The following is a 19,480-nucleotide window of genomic DNA, read 5'->3' as shown; positions in this document are numbered from 1 at the left end:
CTGCCAGAGAAGGCCATCTAGCAAGGAGGGAGGAAAGGGCAGAGGTTAGGAAATGTGGCTCCAACCAGTCTTAGTCCAGGAGTTGGGAGAAGAAAGATGGCTATCGTGGACCCCAGAGAAAACAGAGAGGCCCAGAGAAAAGTACAGTGTGCCCCAAGGGGAATGGAAAGGGGTGCCAGGAGACAGGAGAGAAGGGAAAGATTAGATGCCCACACTGAAATTAAGAGGCATAGAGGAGCGGGGGCAAGAAGCTCTTTGAACTGAAAATGGCTGAAGTGTCAGTGACACAGGAAGAGCAGAGAAATGAGTCCTGCCCATACAGGACGCAAATCCTCTTCTAGTTCTGGAGCTGGGCAGGGTGGCAGAGAGCCCAGGACCAGAACTCAGTAGAAACAGTTGAGGAGGCCCACAGAGGGGACAACCTTGAAATTCCTCCCATCCTGCCCCTAGCTCGGGGTGAGTCTGGTGTCCCGCAGAACCTTGCTTCCCTCTAGTGGCCACAGCTCCCCACGTGTAGCCCCTACCTGCTGGGCTCTGCTCTGTATCCCAGTTCTGAGAGAGGGACCCCCCCCGGGGGGGGTTCTTGGGCCCCCATGTCAAAGTCAGTTGGGGCTCCACTGGAGCTGAAGAGTGATGGTGGGTCTCCAGCCGCACACGGGGGCCCTACTCACAGGCCAACCCAGCACTTGTGGTTCCGACTCTCCAGTTTTCCTGGAAGACTCCCATTTCCTCAGACCCTAATCCATGTCCCCTGGTTCCACTCTTCGCTCCCTGGTTCCCCATCTTGCAGGAGGGGATGCCCATGCAGTGCTGCTACAGCCCAGAATGGTGAAGACAGTGTTGGGGAGAGGCCTACACGGGGGCTGCTCCAGTTCACAGCTTTATCCCCTCTTTAGTCAAGGCCCTACAGGAATCTGAGAACCCTTTGAACCCCTCTTCCTAAAAATGCACACACACAAAATCTTTGACACTTCTAGGAATTCTCAGACTCCAGGTTGAGGTCCCGGGGCCAGGCTTGCTGCTGAGAAGGCAGGGGCAACAGGGTCCGCCACCTGGCCAGGGAGGGGTAGGCAATGGCAGCGTCTTAGCCATACTTGTTCGGCTTCTTCCTCTTTTTGTGTCCTCCCCAGCTCTGCCATCCAGGTTCACCAACTTCCTGGTGCTCCATCTCTCCCCTCACACGGACTAGAGTAAGACTCTTCAGACACAACGAACTGTGATTCAGACTTTAATGGTGGTGCTCATTTCCACGCCACAGAGGGGGTGGCAACTGTGGAATGTGGCACAGGGGAGTGAGCCATTGCTCTGGCGCAGCTGGAGCAAGAACAGGGGAGCCGGGGGCTGAGGGGAGAGTTAGGGGGAAGCGTCCCCGGGCGCACAGCCCCGCCTCTGGACCGAGCGGCTTCAGTTAAGGGCTGGTAGACGCAAGGGAGCTGATGGGCAAGGCCCTTTTCTGTTACCCTTCCTGTTCCAGCAAGAGCTCCCAGCCCCAGGCCTTCTCCGACCTCCAGCCACGTCACACACACACACACACACACTCACTTCCGGTCAGGCCAGGTTTAAACTCCGGAGTTATGGAGAAATGATGAATTAATTAAGACGAATGAACAATAAATAACTGAATAAATAATCCACTCAAGGCCCGGGCCAGGCATGCGCACACAGCCAGCACGCCCCTCCACCTCGGCGCACAGCTCATGCGCAACACAGAAAACAGACACACGCCGCCCCACCCCCGACACACCTCGCCAACCAACCCTGATGCACCTGTCCCAGACCCTGACTGTTCTTCCATGGACTCCCTTGTAAACCTCAGTCCCATGGCCAGTGTTTAAGGAGACAGAATAGAAAGGACAGAGAAGTGGAGAGTGTGGAACCCAAAGAGGGGAAAGCACACAGCAGGGGCTGGACAAGCCAAGGAACAGCGCAGCAGGTCGGCTGGGGGGGAGGGCAGGGTGAGATGTCACAGAGCAGGACAGGAAGAAAGAGGTTCCGGGAGGATGGGAGAGGGGTTCCAAGTCTCCGGGCAAGGAGAGGGATCACAGCACGCTGGGATTGCGGAAATTATGTCCGGCGAAGCGGGCTTCATCCCCCAGCTCTTCTTCAATTCTGAGAGAGAGGAGCCAGAGAGGAAAGAGTCAGGGAAGCGGGGAGGATCCTGCTTCTCTTTCCGGGAGGCCCCTATTCTCCAAACCCGTCACACCAGCTGCTTCGATGTCCTGGCCCAAGCGTGGACATGCCCTGGCTTTCCCATGTGACCTATGGGAGCCCTGGATCAGGCCATCAGTAAAGCCGTCATTCAAAAACAAGTATTTTCGGGCGCCTGGGTGGCTCAGTTGGTTAAGCTACTGCCTTCGGCTCAGGTCATGATCCCAGGGTCCTGGGATCGAGCCCCGCGTCGGGCTCCCTGCTCAGCGGGAAGCCTGCTTCTCCCTCTCCCACTCCCCCTGCTTGTGTTCCCTCTCTCGCTCTCTCTCTGTCAAATAAATAAATAAAATCTTTAAAAAAAAAAAAAAAACAAGTATTTTCTGGATAGCTACTGTTTTCCAGGCCCTGGGTATTGGAGATGGGATGGTGGGCCAACAGAGCTTTTAACCCTCTGGGCGCTGGGCTCCTATCCCCCAGGTGTCCTCACCTCATGAGCTGGTTGTACTTAGCCAGACGCTCCGAACGGCACGGGGCTCCAGTCTTGATCTGAAACATGCCCAAAGATAAGCAGCTCAGTGGCTGCCCCTTCATCTCCTAAAAGAAAACTTAACACTCCCTTGACATTCTCCTGACACCCGCAAACACCCGGCAAGAGAGACCCACCCACCTGACCAGAACCCACCAATTGCACAAAGATCTCCCTTGCACTCACCTGGCCTGTGCACAGCCCCACCACCAGGTCGGCGATGAATGTGTCCTCGGTCTCTCCTGAGCGATGACTCACCATGACCCCCCAGCCGTTCTCCTGGGCCAGCTTGCACCTGCAGCCACACACCAGCACTGACCCCCAGCCCCTCATACCGGGCACTCCCTTCCCAGCCCCCACATTGGTCTATGTTGAGAAACACCTGGCACGAAGCTCCCTGGGAGGGGCAAAGGGCATGGGGTGAAGGGGGGCAGAGCCAAAAGAGCCGGGAAAGTGACGCAGGTTCCCTGCTCTCTTCAGCATCTGTGCCAAGACGAGGCTGGGAGCACTTGCCGGAGGTGTCCTGTAGAAACGGGCTGGGTCGGGGAGAGCCAGGGGACACTCACGCTTGGATAGCTTCAGTGACTGAACCAATCTGGTTGACCTTGAGCAGCAGACAGTTGCAGGCCCCTTCTTCCACTGCCCGCTCGATACGCTTTGGGTTGGTCACTGTCAGGTCATCACCCACAATCTGGATCCCTACATTGGCTGTGAACTTCGACCAGGCAGCCCAATCATCCTGGTCAAAGGGGTCCTCAATGGAGACCACTAGAGGGAGAGCAGGAGGGGCTGCTGACCCTCCCTGGGGCTCTGCATCAGGCAGGAACACCTCCTGGGTGGACAGATCCCCTGGCTAACTAAGCCTGCCCATCCTTTCTTCCCTGCCTCCAAGCTAAGCCTGCCCTGATTCTTATCTCGGTTCTTTCAGAAAACCTACCAGGGGCGCCTGGGTGGCTCAGTAGGTTGAATGTCTTGACTCTTGGTTTCGGCTCAGGTCATGATCTTGAGGTTGTGGGATCGAGCCCTGCATCAAGCTCCACACTCAGCATGGAGTCAGCCTGGGATTCTTTCCCCCTCCCCCCCCATCTGCTCCCCGCTGCCCCCCCCACCATGCTCTCTCCCTCTCAAATAAATAAAATCTTAAAAAGAAAGGGAAAAAGAAAATCTTCCAAAACCAAGGGTTCACAGTCTTTCTCAAAACTACTTTTCATTTTCCCACTTTCACTACTGGGAGGCCTTTCCTCCATGCTATTCTACATCCTATTTATATGCTATTCTGCACTTAAATCTACTTTCTCTTGCTCTGTCTCAGGGAAATGGAAACCAGCTTCCTCCATACAGGGGTCCCAGCCCTTGGTAAACTTGGAGAGGGTAATTCGGCTCCTCATCAGCCTTCCTATTCTACTCCCACAGCGCTTGCAGCTCCACTCAGCATCCACAACTTCATCAGTCAAAAACACTGATATGTACAAGTTCCCTGCTGGGCCCCATCACTCTCTCACCATCACTGGTTCCTTCCAAAGCCCTCCCCGTAGCTTTGGAACACACAACTTTAATTAGGACAGAAGTAGATAAAACAGATTCACCATGGGTACCTGCACATTCAAACTACCTACAAAGCTTGTCTCTGCAGGAGGCTCCTCCCCCCGTCCCGCCACCTCCCCCACTCCCCCGGCCCATCCTGATTCTCAGGCTCTTCTTAGACCTCTACCTGGCACCTGAGTCAGCACCCCATATGGTCCAGAGTTGCCCCACACGCCCCCGCCTGTCCCTTGACCCTCGCGCTGCCCTCCCTCCCACACCCCTTGTTCTCACCAGGATAGTCCCTGACAAAGTCCTGGTAGAGGGCCCCTAGCTGGTCCCCAGTGATGTATCGGGAAGGATCAGCAGGAGACTTGAAGTCCAAGTCATATTTGCCATCACGATGAAACTCCGAGGCAGCGACATCCATGCCAATGACAATCTTTTCTGTGTAGCCAGCCTTGTCGATGGCTTCCTTCACCAGCTCCAAGGCTGGGGATGGAATACAGTGAGATTACCAGCAGGAAGGGTGGGCAAAGAGGAAGGAGAGTAAGAAAGAAATTCAGAGGCCAGGCGGAGGGCGGTTGCTGGGGAGAAGCCTGACTACAGTTGCTGGTGGGGTTCTCCCCAGGGCTGGGAAGAGCAGACCATCTTCTAAGAGGACAGAGGAATGCAGTTCTGTTCATAACAGGTTGTTCATAAATAGCTACCATTTATTGAGGCCTAACTATGTCACCTAAGTACAATGATGCTAAGAGGTAGATACTGTTATTATTCCCATTTTACAGATAAGAAAGACAAGCACAGAGGCGTTAAGTAAGAAAGATCACCAGCCAGTAACTCTTCAAGTCAAGGTTCAAATAGAGGCAATTTGGCCCCAGAACCTGAACTCTCAGCCACTTCCTGTTATTGTTTTTATTCACCATACAGCTCCTGCCAAGTCAGAGAAAAATTAGGGATCTTAGAGGCCTGAGAGGTTGGGGTGGAAATGGGATAGACTTAGAATAGAATCCCTAGAGTATGGTATATCTCACCAAACTGAGAGTCCTATGAAGTTCAAGTCCAGGATGGATCCTACAAGTCACCTAGACCACCTCCCAGTATTACCAGGGGCTTCAGTAAGAATGTATAGTTGCTAACAAGGGGCACCTGGGCGGCTCAGTCAGTTAAGTGTCTGCCTTCAGCTCAGGTCATGATCTTGGGGTCCTGGGATCGAGCCCCGCGTCCTCAGGTCCCTGCTCGGTGGGGAGTCTGCCTCTCCCTCTCCCTCTGCCCCTCCCACTGCTCATGCATATACTCTCTCTCTCTCAAATAAATAAAATCTTAATATATATATAGTGCTAACAAATCTGGCTGGGCAGGTGAAGACTGTCCTCTTAGGCCTGCATGTGAATGTGGCAGGCCTTCTGGGACCCAGTCCCGGTACTGGTACCTCTTTGAGCTAGCTCAAGGGCCTCCCACCCATACTCCTCAGGACCTGGTGAAGCATGTGGCCCTTCCTGATGTCCCAAGACGGAGCGAGACTTAAAGCAGGGAGTGAGGTTCCTGGTCTCACCCTCACTGTTCTCCAGGATGTTGGGGGCAAAGCCACCTTCATCTCCCACATTGGTGGCATCCTTGCCGTACTTGTCCTTGATGACCCCCTTGAGTGTGTGGTAGACCTCCGCCCCAAGTCGCATGGCGTCCCGAAAGCTCTCAGCGCCCACTGGGAGGATCATAAATTCCTGCATAGCCAGCTTATTCCCAGCATGAGAGCCACCATTGATCACGTTGAAGGCCTGGGGGCCACAGGACAGAAAAGTCACAGAGCACTTCCCCCCTCGACCCCCAGGAGCGTTAACCCAAGAGCCCAAATCTTCCCCAGCTTCCCAGACTCAAAGTCTCCTGTCCCCATCCTTTCTCTTTAGCTGCCTCAATGCACTTTCCCCCCAACATTCCTCACAAGGTTTCATGCTCCCCACCCCCCACCCCTGGGAGAGGCCCAGGCAGGGCAGACAGGGCTCACCGGCACAGGCAGGATGAGGTCCGAGTTTCCCGCCAGCTGAGCAATGTGGCGATACAGGGGCAACTCCCTCTCGGCCGCCCCTGCCTTACACACAGCCAGGGACACACCCAGGATGGCATTGGCCCCAAACTTGGCTGGAAGATGACAGAGGAAGGCACTGAGCAAAAATATCCCCTATCTGTTCGAGCCCTGGCCTCCACCTGTACTCCCCAAAAGGAGCCAGTAAAGGAGACCCCCTCCTCCCTCTCCACTCCTGCAACACCTCATCAGTGCTCTCCTGAAAACAGCGGGGACACGCACGCACGCACGCACGACGTGATGGGAAAGGGCAGAGAGCTCCACTTATTTCTAAACATCCTGAGACCACAGACTATCTCTTGCCAGCTCGCCCTCTTCGTGCTGCAAAGAAGTTCTTCCTTCTGTCTAATGTCACTCCCTCCCCTGCAGTTAAATTCATCTTCTCTTGGGGAACCTGGGTGGCTCAGTCCTTAAGCGTCTGCCTTCGGCTCAGGTCATGATCCCAGGGTCCTGGGATCGAGTCCCGCATTGGGCTCCCTGCTCTGCGGGAAGCCTGCTTCTCCCTCTCCCACTCCCCCTGCTTGTGTTCCCTCTCTCGCTGTGTCTCTCTCTGTCAAATAAATAAATAAAATCTTTAAAAAAAATTTCATCTTCTCTTATTCTGGCTCTGGGAGGAGAACGGAAGATGGGCTAAGTCCCGACAGTCCTTCCTATGGAAGCTCCCACAGCGCTCCACATTGTCTGCTCCACACGTCCTCCCCCTCCCGCCTCCCCACGTTCTCCCAGGCCCGGCTTACATTTGTTCTCAGTCCCATCCAGCTCCAGCATCAGGTTGTCCAGCTTCTCCTGCTCCACCACAGAGAGACCCTGTGGGCAGAGCCACCATCATCCCAGGCAGAGGCTGGGCCCCAGGGCAGAGGGCCCCACCCAATTCCCACACAGGGTCCCCTCTGGCCAGGGTTCCTGGGAGAGCAGCCGGTCTAGAAGAGGGGACCTGAACCCCATGGGAGCAGGGGGCAGTAAAGGAGTCTTCCCACCCTTCCCTTGGTAACCATGATTCCCAAGAGGTGGACTTTCTCCCTTTGCTCCCTCCTCCCCTAATCCAGGATTCCTTCCAAGACCCTGGTCCTGCCCACCAGCACCTCTGCCCGCCCGCCCCCTCCCGGCCCCCAGCAAAGAGTGGGCCTCACTGAGCTGACGAGGGCAGGAGCGATGGTGGTGTTAATGTGGTCCACTGCCTTCAGGACACCTGGGGAGAGGCAAGGAGGCCAGACAGGGTCAGGGTGGAAGACGCCAGAAGTGGGGGGCATGCAAAAAGGGGGCTGAGGACTGGTGTAAGGTATGAGTATAAAGCTGAGGGATGGGAGAGCCCGGAAAAGAGAAAAGTCCTCACCTTTGCCTAAGTAACGCTGTTTGTCCCCATCCCTCAGCTCCAGGGCCTCATAGATTCCAGTGGAGGCTCCACTGGGCACCGCAGCCCGGAAAAGACCTGGGAGAGGAACATGAAATAAGGGGGGGGGCATAGAAGGATACTACAGAGTGAGGGATTCCTTCAGCCTTCCCGCTCCAAACTGCCTGCCACATCCAGTCCCATCCCCGCACTGCTCTCTGACACAAACACACACACACATAGAGGCAGATGCCCAGGCAGTGGCCTCCTCATCCGCCCAGCTGAGGTCCCACATGCACAACGAGGAACCCACACACACGAAGCTATGCAGGCAGCACACACATGCACACATGCACGCAGGTGCACACACAGACGTGCAGAGGCATGGTATATCCCATACACTAAAATAGGACACAGAGATTGGCCTATCCTGGCTCCCCTGGACAAAGAGGACCCAACCCCCATAATCCAGGCTTGGAAGCCTGACCCAGCACCCCATCCCCACTGGGAATGAAGGCAGCTGCCCCTCCGGGGCCAGGGGAAAGCCGGCCCAACGGCTGTGGGAAGCCCCCTGCCCTGGTTCGCTACCTTTGGCAGTGTGGAGATCCACCTCCACCGTGGGATTCCCACGGGAGTCCAGAATCTCCCGGGCCCAGATCTTCTCTATCGACATGATGGCTGAGATCTTGGGTGGAAGGGAAGGAAGGAGAAAGATAAGAGGTTTAGAGAGGCGGAGCCTGATCAGTGGGAGGGGCTAGAGGCTGGGAGCGATGGGAAAGAGGTTACTGCAGTGGGTGGGGGTTGGGGAGGAGGTGGCTGCAGTCCTGGCTTTAGAAGGGATCACCCCCACCCCATGGGGAGAGAAGGTCAATGCAGTGAGGAAGGGGAGGTCACTGCAGTGGGGGGAAGGGGAGGATCAAACGGTGAGAAGGGAGGACACCACAGTGAGGAGGGAGGGGCACCGGCAGAGGTTGCGTCGCCCCCCCTCAGTAGCTCCGGCAGCCGACTGGTGGGGTTCCCCCAGATCTCGGAGTGTAATGGCTCCCAGGCTTGCATTTCTCCTTGGAGCCAAGAAGAGGATGGGCTGTCTGGGCAGCTGGAGCCTCTCCGGAGCCCCCATCCCACGCCAACTTAACACCCCAACCCCCACTCCGAGATCCCAGTTCCTCTCTCAAACATACGTCCCTCCTCTTCCCAAGAGATGTACAGTAGAGAAGTCTGGGGCGAGGGTCCTGGGGAAGCCCTCAGTCCCTGGGGGTTGAGCGGGGAAGGAGAAGAGATCTGGAGGGAGAGGCAAGGCTGGGCCCATGCTCCCCGCGCCCCCCCCCCCGCTCCTAGACAAATTCCCCCCATCCCTCCCCCGTGCAGCCGCGAGAGGTAATGTAAAAGGAGAGAGGCAATGTGGGGGAGGAGTGGGAAAGAAGGGAGTCTAGAAGTCTAGGGATGCTGAGGAATGGGAAGAGAAGACATTTCCCCAGATGCAAAGCCAGGGGACGTGCCAGGATAAAAATGCACCGCCCGGGGAGACCCCGAACTTAACAGCGACAGAACCCGAGGCGAAGAGGGGCGTGGGGAGAGGGTCAGGCAAGGGTAGAGAAAGGCGCAGTTAGAGAGAAACAGGTGCGGAGAGGCCTGGCGCCCCAATGAGGAGGGGGCGACAGCCAGAAACCGAGAGGAGCGGTCCCAAAAGGCCGGGGAGGGAGGGTGCCCGGGGGAGGTGCGGATGACGGAGCAGGTGCGCAGCGCGGGGGGGCGAGCGATGCGCGCAGGCCGGGGGAGAGGGCGGGGGGCGCGGCGGCTAGGGGAGGGGGCCGGAGGGGCGCAGGGGCCGGCCGGGGCTTCACCTCGGGGCTGCAGACTCAGCCTGTGGCGGCGGCGGCGGCGGCGGCGGAGCAGAGAGAGCGGGAGTGGTGGTGGCGGCGGCGGCGGCGGCTCCCTGGCGGCGGGCGGCGGGCGGGGGGCGGGCGGGGGGAGGCGCCGATAGGGCCGGGCGGGCGCATGTGACCCGGAGCCCCCGATGAGTCAGGAGCCTCCGGCGGAGGAGCACGTAGGAGCGCGGGTGGGGGGCCGATGGGAGGTGGGAGAACGGGGTGGGGGGAGCGGCCGGGAGGTGAGCGATGGGGGAGGGGCTGGGGGCGACCCAGGACCTGAGGCCCGGCACCCACGCGCGCTCACACCCACGCCCCGCTCCCCTGGAAAGTAACAGGCACAGCCTCACACCAGTGAAGCCCATGACAGACTTGGACTCTCACAACCCCGATCAGACACAAGAGTATCAAAATGTCTCTTTATTTGAAAACCAAACTGTTCCTAACACACCCAGCCGCCTCCGCAGCTCTTCTGCAGCCAACTCTGCAAGCATCCCCTGGGCCCAACCGGGCCTGATTCCCCTACACCTGCCTGAGGGCGGCCCCCAACAGCACACACACACACACACACACACACACACACCCAGGTTCCAGGCAGGGCTCAGGCCCACCCAGACGCTGCCCAGGTGCCCATTACAGAGCCTGGGCGGCAGGTTGTGATGAATTCCCAGGTCTGGGGCAAGAGAAGGCATGCTCTGACTCAGGATGAGGGATGTGAATGTGGCAGCACCACTACCTGGAAGTCTTCTCAGGTCTTGGGGCCAGTGTCTTTGATCTCCTGGAGGAAGAGGGCAGAAGTAAAGCCCCTGGGCATTACTGCATTCCCCTTGCTGCCTGTGCCCCCATCCAGAGTGCCCAGCCGCCACACTCCCCTGGGCTGGTCTCCCCAGTCTTCTCTTTCTGCCTTACCCTGCCCTCCTTTCTTCCCCCCACCGCTGTTTCCCGTTATTTTTAGCTTCAGATTTTTAGTGAAAGATCTTCCTCCCCTGCCTCCTCTTCTAGGCCCCGCTTCCATCCTCAACCACCAGCTCCACGCTCCACCCCCACCTCCCACACCGCACCCCAGACCTGTCCTTTCCAGCTGATCTTCACCACGTGTCACCCCACGCCGGCATCTCTGCCTGCCACCCCAATTCTCTTCCTTAGTTTTCCTCTCCTAATGTATTCTCCTAAGCCTTTTCTCAGCTCCTCCCAGGCCCTTCTGGTCCTTCCTCCTCACCCTGAGACACCCCCTGACTCCCAAGCCCAGTCTCTCCAAGGGTTCTCCCTGCCGGATCCCTTCCTCTGCCACCTCCTCCTAGAGCAACTTCTCTTGCCCCATCTGACGGGCCCTTGGCCTCCTCTTCCTGCTTCTCTGTCAGCTTCCTTACTGTCCCCGGAGGCTCAAAGAGCTACATGGATGGCAGCTCCAGTTTGGAGTCGCACTCAGCCTCAGCCTCCTGCTCCTGGGCCTCCTTCAACCTCTGACGGATCTCATCAGCTTCGGCCCGCTCCTCCTCCTCGTAGAAATCCTTATCCAGGCGCTCGAGGTGTGCCATCTGCACCAGGGCCTCCTGGCGGTAGTCATTCTCATCTGCGCACGGGTTGTCCAAAAGCACCAAGGCCCGCAGCTTGGGCAGGTCCCGGAGCTTGGCTAGCTCCCCGAGGTGCGTCACCATGTTGCCTCTGCCGGGTGTGGTCAGGAGGGATTCACCACAGGGGAATAATGGGCTTTGGGGGCCCCACTTCCAGGAAGAAGGCCCCTGCGGGAATCTCCTGCTGGGTTCCAGTTTCCCTAGAAACACTGCTCTGTGGATTGGCTTGCTCAGCACAGCCATATAGCCTAGCCGAGCCAGGGCGGTCCAACCCTACTCCAGTCCTGCCTCTGGCCTTCCAGGACACCGTGAGGGCCACAGTCTGTCCTGTAACATGCTGGTCATATTTCTCCTTTTGGAGCAACAAAGCTAGGTCACCAACCCTGTCGTGTAGTTGGAGAGAAGGGGGGACTCCCCCTTGCAGCGTCAAACTTCTTATGTGTCAGTCCTACCTGATCAAAGGTTAGAAAGGACCCCCCAGGCCAGTGGAGAAGGAACTGGGATCTGAGCTCATGGAGGTGGGTGCTAGGTTGGTGCTTCCCTCAGGAAGGAGCCTAGAGCTAGGGATGGTCTGGGGCCTCCGGGCCTGAAGAACAAGCTTCATCTAATGTGCTTCATTGTATAGTATGTTTCTTTTCAGATTCTTGCCTCATGCCTTTGAAATCAGGTTTAATTGTTTCCGCCTGTGTAGCCTCAGTGAAGGTGACTAAACCTCACACAGAGTTTCTCACTGAGAGCACTCCATGCACTTTGTGCTGGACTGTCCTGTGCATTTCTGGGGGGTGGGGGTGGGGGCTTAGCATCTTTGGCCCCAGAGGCATTTCCCAGTCATTGAGAAACTTCTCCCCTACCCTTACTTCCAAACAACTCCAGTTAGTAGCCATTGAGGAGTGTCTATTATCTCTGTCTAGACCATTAATAGGAAAAGAGCACCCCCCCCAACCCTACCAGACCAACAGGGCAGAACAAATTAGCAAGAGATTTCTCGAGGAGCCGTGGCAGGAATTGGGAGCTCCAAGGTGCAACCATCTCTTCCTACTTGGAGGTTCTCTTTCCATTACAAGCTTTGAGGATTTGGCCATCTTGACTAAGGAGGCAGTTACCTTACATCTTGCTTAAAGAAACATGCATAAAATCCTCCATCAGACAAGGGTTGCTGAAAGAACCCCCCCTCCCCCATCAATCCCCACTGCCTTTCAATCTAGAGATTTTCTTTCAAATACTCTTCTCTCCTCAAATATGAGCACATCTTGCATTTTTATATCAGTAAGGAAGCCATCCCTTACAGGTGGGGCTCAGGAGAAGAGAGGCAGGAAATGGGAAGGGAAATGGGGGTCCAGGAGATGGAGAAGGGCAGAGGAAATTTACATGGAATAGGACCAAGAAAAGAGAATTGGAGCCAAACTGTGAGTCCCTTGAGAATAGGGACCAACTCTGATTCCTTTAGATGTTCCCAAAATACAGCACCAAGCCTGGCACCTAGCACATTCTCAATAACTGTGGATTGAATGAATAAAGATTCAGGGGCCCCAGGCTATATACAGTAAGGAAAGGAGGGGTAAAGATCAGGATGGAGGATGAGGGGAGAGTCTAGGAGCAGACTAGGATTGGGGGGTTGGGGCCAGGGATGAACATGGGGTCAGAAGCTGCTCCTGGTCCAGGGTAGGGACAACGTAGGATGTGGAAGGGTGCACACCTCAGGTTGAGATACTGCAGCGATGTCATTTCCTTGGAGAAGCCACTCAGAGTTTCAATCTGGTTGTCTCGAAGGTGCAACGTAGTGAGATTGCTTAGGTGCTCCAAGCCCTCCACCTTCTTCAGCATGTTCTGGGCCTAGCCCCCAGGATACAGCACATAGATCAGGAGAAGGTAGCAGGGATAGGGAAGAGAAGTCAGAGATGCAGGAAACATAAGAGTGAAGACAGAGGGGTGCAGGAGGGGAGTGGAGGTGGGGAGAGATGGGTGTAGACAGTAAAGAAGGCTAGGAGAAGCTGCCAGTCCAGAGAAAGGTCAACAGGAACCCCCTGCTGCTCATCCAATGCCTACCAAAGCCACCGCTGATTCAGGAGGAGATGATTCAACCCACCCGAGGCCCATGAGCCCCCACTGCCCCACTGAGGAGAAATGGCTTCAGCGCCATCCTAGAATGAAGAAGCTCAAGAGCCAAAAAGACTTAACATTCAAGTGGCTTCCTTAGCCTGATATCTGTCCCTCATTTACGGCAAATTATGCTACTACCTGTATCAAAGCAAATTGTCTCTGTTCCCATGTATTATGTATTATCAGCCCTGTGAGGTAGGAAGGGCTCAATAAATGATACTAAATGCTCATGATGATGACGAGGTTAGTAGCTGAGCCTACGAGAAGCCAGGCCCCCTGGCCCCCTGAGCGGTGCCCTCTTGCCCGCACCAACCACCCTCTAACCCAGTGAGCTACCAGGAAGAGGTTCTTCAGCTTAGGAAGGTTGATTCCCAAGGTGCTGTCCAGCTGGTTCCCCTGAAGCTCCAGTGTGTGCAGGCTGATCAGCTTTTGGGGGTCCAGACCGGTCACCCTGTGGATGCGGTTCCCTAAGGAGCAGGAGGGCGGTAAGAGCTCAAAGGCTACTCCAAATGTTCAACAGTAGAGCCTGAATGTTGGGAGCCTCTGTATCATCCTCTCCCTCTAATGCGAGGTGGTTATGAGGAGGGACAGCTCCAGACTTGACACCTCTGGGGCCCTAGGGCAAGTGGTCTGGGAGTACAAGAGCCAAATGGACATGTCCATCCAAGCATCTGATGAGTGAATAAAGAGTGCCCAGCACCCAACATGCTTAACTCCTTCTCCTCCCTCAAATCTTTGCTCAGATGTCAGCTTTTCACTGATGCTTGTCCTAACCAACCTGTTTGAAGTTACCACCTGTGCCTCTACCTAGTCCCTTTATCCTAATATGTTTTCCACAGCACGTATCTCCTCTTCACATCGTACGTAAATTTACTTATTTATTATGTCCATTGGTAGCTGTCTGTCTCCCCCGAATAGAATGTAAACTACATGAGGGGCACCTGGGTGGTTCAGTCGAAGCATCTGCCTTCAGCTCAGGTCATGATCTCAGGGTCCTGGGATCGAGCCCCAGATGGGGCTCCCTGCTCAGTGGGAAGCCTGCTTCTCCCTCTCCCACTCCCCCTGCTTGTGTTCCCTCTTTCGCTGTGTCTCTCTCTGTCAAATAAATAAAATAAAATCTTAAAAAAAAAAAGAATGTGGGGCGCCTGGGTGGCTCAGTTGTTAAGCAACTGCCTTCCTAGATATAAATAAATAAATAAATAAATAAATAAATAAATAAATAAATAAATAAAATCTTTAAAAAAAAGAAAAAGAAAAAAGAAAAAAAAAGAATGTAAACTACATGAGACTAGGGATTTTGTTTTGTTCAGTGCTACATCTCCAGCACATAGAAATGTCATAATGAATCATAAGGACTGTCCGAATGAATGACTGAATGAATGAATGGAGATCGCTGTGTGGCACAGCCAAAGACCATACCACTCACTTCTGTTGGCCCAAGCTAAGGAGAGAATCTTGTGTAACCTGACCTAAGGACCCACCTTTGAGATCCAGGCTGCCCAGACGAGGGTGAGAGATGCCCTCAGTGTCAGTGATCTGGTTATAGGCAAAACTGGCAATCTGCAGGTAGGGCAGTTCATTCAGGTGGGCGCTCCGCAGATTGTTGCCATCAGCCTTGAGCCAGAGCAGGTGGGTAAGGTAATTGAGTGGGGACAAGTCTGTCAGGTGGTTCTCAGAAACATCCACATAGCGCAGATGGATGTAGGACCGCAACAAGTAGATGTCTGTCAGGTCCCTAGGAGATGGCAGAGGCCAGAGGTAGGGTTAAGAATCCAGCAAGTAGGGGCACCCGGGTGGCTCAGTCAGTTAAGCTGCTGCCTTCGGCTCGGGTCGTGATCCCAGGGTCCTGGCATCGAGCCCCAAGTTGGGCTCCCGGCTCAACGGAGAGCCTGCTTCTCCCTCTCCCTCTGCCTGCCTTTCTGCCTGCTTGTGCTCTCTCTCTATCAAATAAATTAAAAAAAAAAAAAAAAAAAAAGAATCCCGCAAGGACAGAGATGCTAAAGCAGAGGGCAATGTGGAGATGGCTTGTAATGGAGAGAAGAATGGGTGGCCAATGGGAGTGGTGAGGAAGGGGGAGGAAGGTAGGTGGGTTCTTCACAGGGAGCAGGGACTTCTGTCTGCGAAGAGCTGAGAACTGACCCTCTGAAGGACAAGAGGAGGAGTCCAGTAGGAATCCCCCTGACAGACCCTCACAGCCTCCAGTTCCCCAGGCCAGCTCTGATGCAGGGGGTCACAGGGCTCCTGAAAAGTAAATTCTATCCTTCCCTTCCACTGGCCAAGGTAAGAGAGATCCAGTCTCCCAGTGGCAACAGCCAGGCATGAGGGTGAGAGAGGAGATTGGGCCCTACAACCTCAGCCCTCTTCTGCTCCCCCATTAGCGCACCTCTCTTTAACCTCCAGCTTGACATAAGCGTGAGCCAGTCCATTGCCCGTCTTACAGAGCAAAGAAAGCCCTTCCTTCATCATGTCCTCCGTGAGGGGGGTGGGCATCCACTGCAAGAGGAAGTGGAGTCAGGCATCCCTTTCCTGCCCAACCCCCTCCCTAAGCCTTAGGACCCCGTTTCCACGCTCTCACTTCCTCTGAGTACTCTTCTCCCTCCTTCCTGGAGTCCTCCCACTCTTCTGTCTCCTTCTCATCATCTTCCTTTTCCAGATCATCCTGGTCTGGCTCGAAGTCTTCCAGCTCTTCATCTGACATCTTTTTCCCTGCTGAAGGCTCTGGAGTGAGAGATCAAGCTCAGTGACCCTCCCAAGAAAGAATGTGTCCTCAGCTCTGGCCAACCCTCAGCTCCCTCTCCTCCATTGACAGGGTACCGTTCCCATCACCCCTGACCTCTTCCCAACCGCGCTTCCCTCCTTAGCCCTGTGAGCATCTCATTTTGACTCCCAGCCTCCACTTCTGACTTCCCACCAAGGACCTCTCTCCCTTCAGGATGCCTTCCCAGGCCCTTCCTGCCCCTCACAGGGGCTCCAACGGTCTTCTAGCGGCTCTACCTCCCTGCTTCCTGGCCTCCCCCCTCCCCAGGTCTTCCCACCTCCCCCTTCAGCCACGTTCTCCTACCAACCTCCTACACCCTTCCCCTCCCTGCCCTCCCTAACCCCTGCTCCACTCATTTCTTTTCCCTTTCCCACCCTGTCTAGCCCCATTTCCGCGTCCCCTCTGGGGCACCAGACTGACGCCATCTCCAACCCACCCACCCAATCCTTCGCAACGGGGCGCAGACCCTGGTTCTGCTCTACTAAAAATGAGGTTCCGGAGAGGGTCTTGGCCTCGACAGGGAAAGAGTGTTTTGGAAGAGGGGAAAGGCGCAAGGAGGCGTTGTGTACTGCTGTTGTTATGGCAACGAGGGGGCGGGACACTTGGCTGCTTCAGCGGCGCAACCGCTGAGAGGGGGGCCGCGAGGGGACCGCGACAAACTGACGCGACAATCCGCCCCGGAGCAAGCGGACCCCTAGTGGCCCCCTAAGGAGGCCAACTTCCCAATCCTATTAAGTAAGTGCGTTAATTGGCCGAGGGCAAAAGGCAGTGGGTGGGGCTTGGAACTCCGCAGTGGGGAGGGGAGATGGGCGGGGCTACGCGGAAGTTACTCAAAACGTTAAAGGGACCGCACATCCTCAAAGCCAAAGTATTGTGACTTCAAAAGAAACATGCTCTGAAGCTGAAAGGGGATGAGGAGCAAGAAATACCAAGGTATGCGGTCTGGTTTCTACCCCCACCCCAGCCTTGCACTTAGCTGACCTTTGGAAGTTGACTTGGTGGAGTGGAAGGAGCCCAGGCCAATGCATGTTAAGACCTGGGTTGGAGGCTTGGCAGATCTGCAGTGTACTAGCAACTTACCTGAAACTCTACTTTCTCCTCTGTAAAATAGGCTTAGCTACACCAACTGACAGGGTTCGAGTATGTGTGTAATCTATGCTAATACACTGTAGATTGCTAAACCCGTTTGGAACATTCCCCTTTTCCTCATATCCTGGACTGGTTTGATGCAAACCTTTTCGGTGCTAGTAAGGGAGAACATCCAACAAGTGCCCACTGAAAATACTCCTCATCCAACGTTGTTATGTAGACAACAAGACCTGATCGAGCCATACCCAGGCACTCAGGTCTGTGTGACTTGCGGAAGGAGATGAAAAAGAACTTAAGAGTCAACAAGTATTTCCGGAGAGTTTGTGCCAGATACTGTGTGAGATGCCTTCACAAGTGATTTAATGTTCACACCAGTCCTGTGCGATAGATATTTGAAAGAAGAGGAAATTAAGGCTCAGGGTGGTTAATATTTATGACACAATTCCTGCCAGGAGAAAAAGAGACAGTACCAAATCTTATGGGATCTAGTATAAATAAAACAGGCAACAAGGTAAGATATCATGATTAATTATGAAATTGTGTGTTACAGACTTTATATAACATTCAAAGTGATCCGATGGAAGATGTGGCGGGCTGGAAATCAGGACCTTTTACCTCCTGCCCTGTCCAGCTTGGATAATACAGTTAATAGACAAATCTGGTCGCTTGATGTCATGGAACTAGCAGGGGTTGCAGAGGCAGAGACACCAGGTTCAAAACCCACTCTACCATTTAATCGCTATGTGTTCCTCAGCAGGTTATATAATTTTACTGAGGTTTAATTTTCACATTTGTGAAATGGGGATAAAGACATCCATTTCCATAAGGATCCTTAGAAGGTTAAAAGAGACAATGTGGGTAAATTGCCTTGCACTTAGTTGACCTCCAGTCAGGATCTCCCTGCCCCTCCCCACCTCTTGCCTGTTTCCCCGGTCCTGGGATTGCCATGAGGAATAAGAAAGGAAATGTGAAGGTTAGAAATGAGAGGCAAATGAACCAGACTGTATTGTTGGAGTGGGAAGGGAAAAGTCCAGGTGGTTTGATGTAACCAGAGGGAAAGGCTGTGATTTTCCTTGGCCCAGAAGAAAGAAGAAGACATATTAGGTGGGAAGAAAAGACATGACAGAAGGATTAGGGAAGTATCATTGAGCCTACTTTTATTAAGGACTTACTCTGTGCCAGGCTGTAAGTACTGGGCACTCAAGAACAGTAAAACAGTTCCTATCATCTGGAGCCTCACAATCCACTGACAGGGTTAAGTAAACGAGTAATTCAATATGAGACAGATGTTATAATAATGATACCTGACACTTGCCGAGCGTTTACTGAGTGTCAGGGGATAATTTTATAATACACGTATCCAGATAATATCATATATTCAGGGCAGAGATTCCAAACAGAGGAAGCACCGTTGGTAAGGTCTGGAGGAGAGAGAGCCCAATCAGTACCTGTGCAAAGAAAATAGATAGTTCGGGGCGCCTGAGTGTCTCAGTGGGTTAAGCAGCTGACTCTTGATTTCGACTCAGGTCGTGATCTCAGGGTCGTGGGATCGAGCCCCGTGCAGGGCTCCGCACTCAGTGTGGAGTTTCCTTGTCCCTCTCCCTCTGCTCCTCCCCCTGCTCTCTCTTTCTCAAATAAATAAATAAATAAAATGTAAAAAAAAAGAAAAAAGAAAGAAAGTAGGTAGTTCTGCTGGATGGAACAGTAGGTGCACTTAGGGGAATGAGGTAGGAGCTGCAAACAGAGCTAATCACACTAAGGAATCTGGACTTTATCCTAAAAACTGGGAGGAACCACTAGAGGTTTTATTTTGTGTTTCGTTGACAAGCACTGAATCTACCCTGTGTAATGATAGCTAGATACTCCATGTCCTCTCTGATGACATCCTTCCCTCTAGAATAGTCTAGATAGAATCTCCTGGGATTATAAAAGTAATATTTAATTAAACTTAAAATGCAATAGAGAAGTGTATATAGAGAAACATACAAGTTCATGAAGTCTCGCAGCATCACTCTTATTTATGAATAAACATATAGATTTTTGGGCACTTGGGTGGCCCAGTCAATTAAGCATCTGCCTTTGGCTCAGGTCATGATCCCATTGAGCCCCACATGGGGCTCCCTGCTCAGTGGGGAGCCTGCTTCTCCCTTTCCTGCTCCCCCTGCTTGTGCTCTCTCCCTCACCCTGTCAAATAAATAAATAAAATAAAATAAATTTTAAAAAGATACAGGTTTTTATTTTTATTTATTTTATTTTTTTAAAGATTTTATCCATTTATTTGACAGAGAGAGAGCCGCAAGCAGGGGGGAGTGGCAGGTGGAGGGACAGGGAAAAGCACGAAGCCGGATGTGGGGCTCGATCCCAGGACCCTGGGACCACGACCTGAGCTGAAGGCAGACGCTTAACGGACTGAGCCACCCAGGCGCCCCAAGGTATAGATTTTTTAAAAACAAAAATGCTGGGGTGCTTCTCCCTCTCCCATT

The 19,480-nt window shown here is 53.9% G+C and overlaps 2 protein-coding genes and 1 long non-coding RNA gene across 4 annotated transcripts; 1 reads left to right on the top strand and 2 right to left on the bottom strand.

The window, feature by feature from the left end:
- Positions 1-1,215: 1,215 nt before the first annotated feature.
- ENO2 (enolase 2) lies at positions 1,216-9,590 on the bottom strand. The gene is made up of 12 exons (XM_025851950.2): positions 9,453-9,590; positions 8,197-8,293; positions 7,612-7,707; positions 7,409-7,467; positions 7,016-7,085; positions 6,201-6,334; positions 5,751-5,973; positions 4,490-4,687; positions 3,241-3,442; positions 2,861-2,969; positions 2,636-2,694; positions 1,216-2,109 (listed from the first exon to the last, which is right to left on the bottom strand). Exons 2-12 carry the CDS (start codon positions 8,279-8,281, stop codon positions 2,040-2,042), a joined length of 1,305 nt encoding a protein of 434 aa, XP_025707735.1. The 5' UTR covers positions 8,282-8,293; positions 9,453-9,590; the 3' UTR covers positions 1,216-2,039.
- A 291-nt stretch (positions 9,591-9,881) lies between these two features.
- Positions 9,882-16,500, bottom strand: LRRC23 (leucine rich repeat containing 23). 2 transcript variants are annotated; one of them, XM_025852012.2, is made up of 8 exons: positions 16,345-16,500; positions 15,726-15,868; positions 15,534-15,643; positions 14,632-14,885; positions 13,487-13,617; positions 12,747-12,883; positions 10,847-11,141; positions 9,882-10,254 (listed from the first exon to the last, which is right to left on the bottom strand). In XM_025852012.2, the coding sequence occupies exons 2-7, from the start codon at positions 15,846-15,848 to the stop codon at positions 10,868-10,870; spliced, it is 1,029 nt and encodes a 342-aa protein (XP_025707797.1). In that variant the 5' UTR covers positions 15,849-15,868; positions 16,345-16,500; the 3' UTR covers positions 9,882-10,254; positions 10,847-10,867. The 2 variants fall into 2 exon arrangements, with proteins under 2 accessions (XP_025707797.1, XP_025707798.1); XM_025852013.2 differs by having other exon boundaries at positions 16,349-16,500.
- A 78-nt stretch (positions 16,501-16,578) lies between these two features.
- Positions 16,579-17,654, top strand: LOC112808696 (uncharacterized). The gene is made up of 2 exons (XR_003204416.2): positions 16,579-16,841; positions 17,548-17,654. It is a non-coding gene; the product is annotated as an uncharacterized lncRNA (long non-coding RNA).
- The last annotated feature ends 1,826 nt before the right edge of the window (positions 17,655-19,480 follow it).

The sequence above is a fragment of the Callorhinus ursinus genome, unplaced genomic scaffold, assembly GCF_003265705.2.
Source record: "Callorhinus ursinus isolate GAN/ISIS: 27379988/994484 unplaced genomic scaffold, GSC_fseal_2.0 scaffold94, whole genome shotgun sequence".
Taxonomy (NCBI): domain Eukaryota; kingdom Metazoa; phylum Chordata; class Mammalia; order Carnivora; family Otariidae; genus Callorhinus; species Callorhinus ursinus.
The sequence above is the reverse complement of the archived record's forward strand: the minus strand, read 5'-3'. Positions and strand labels throughout refer to the sequence as shown.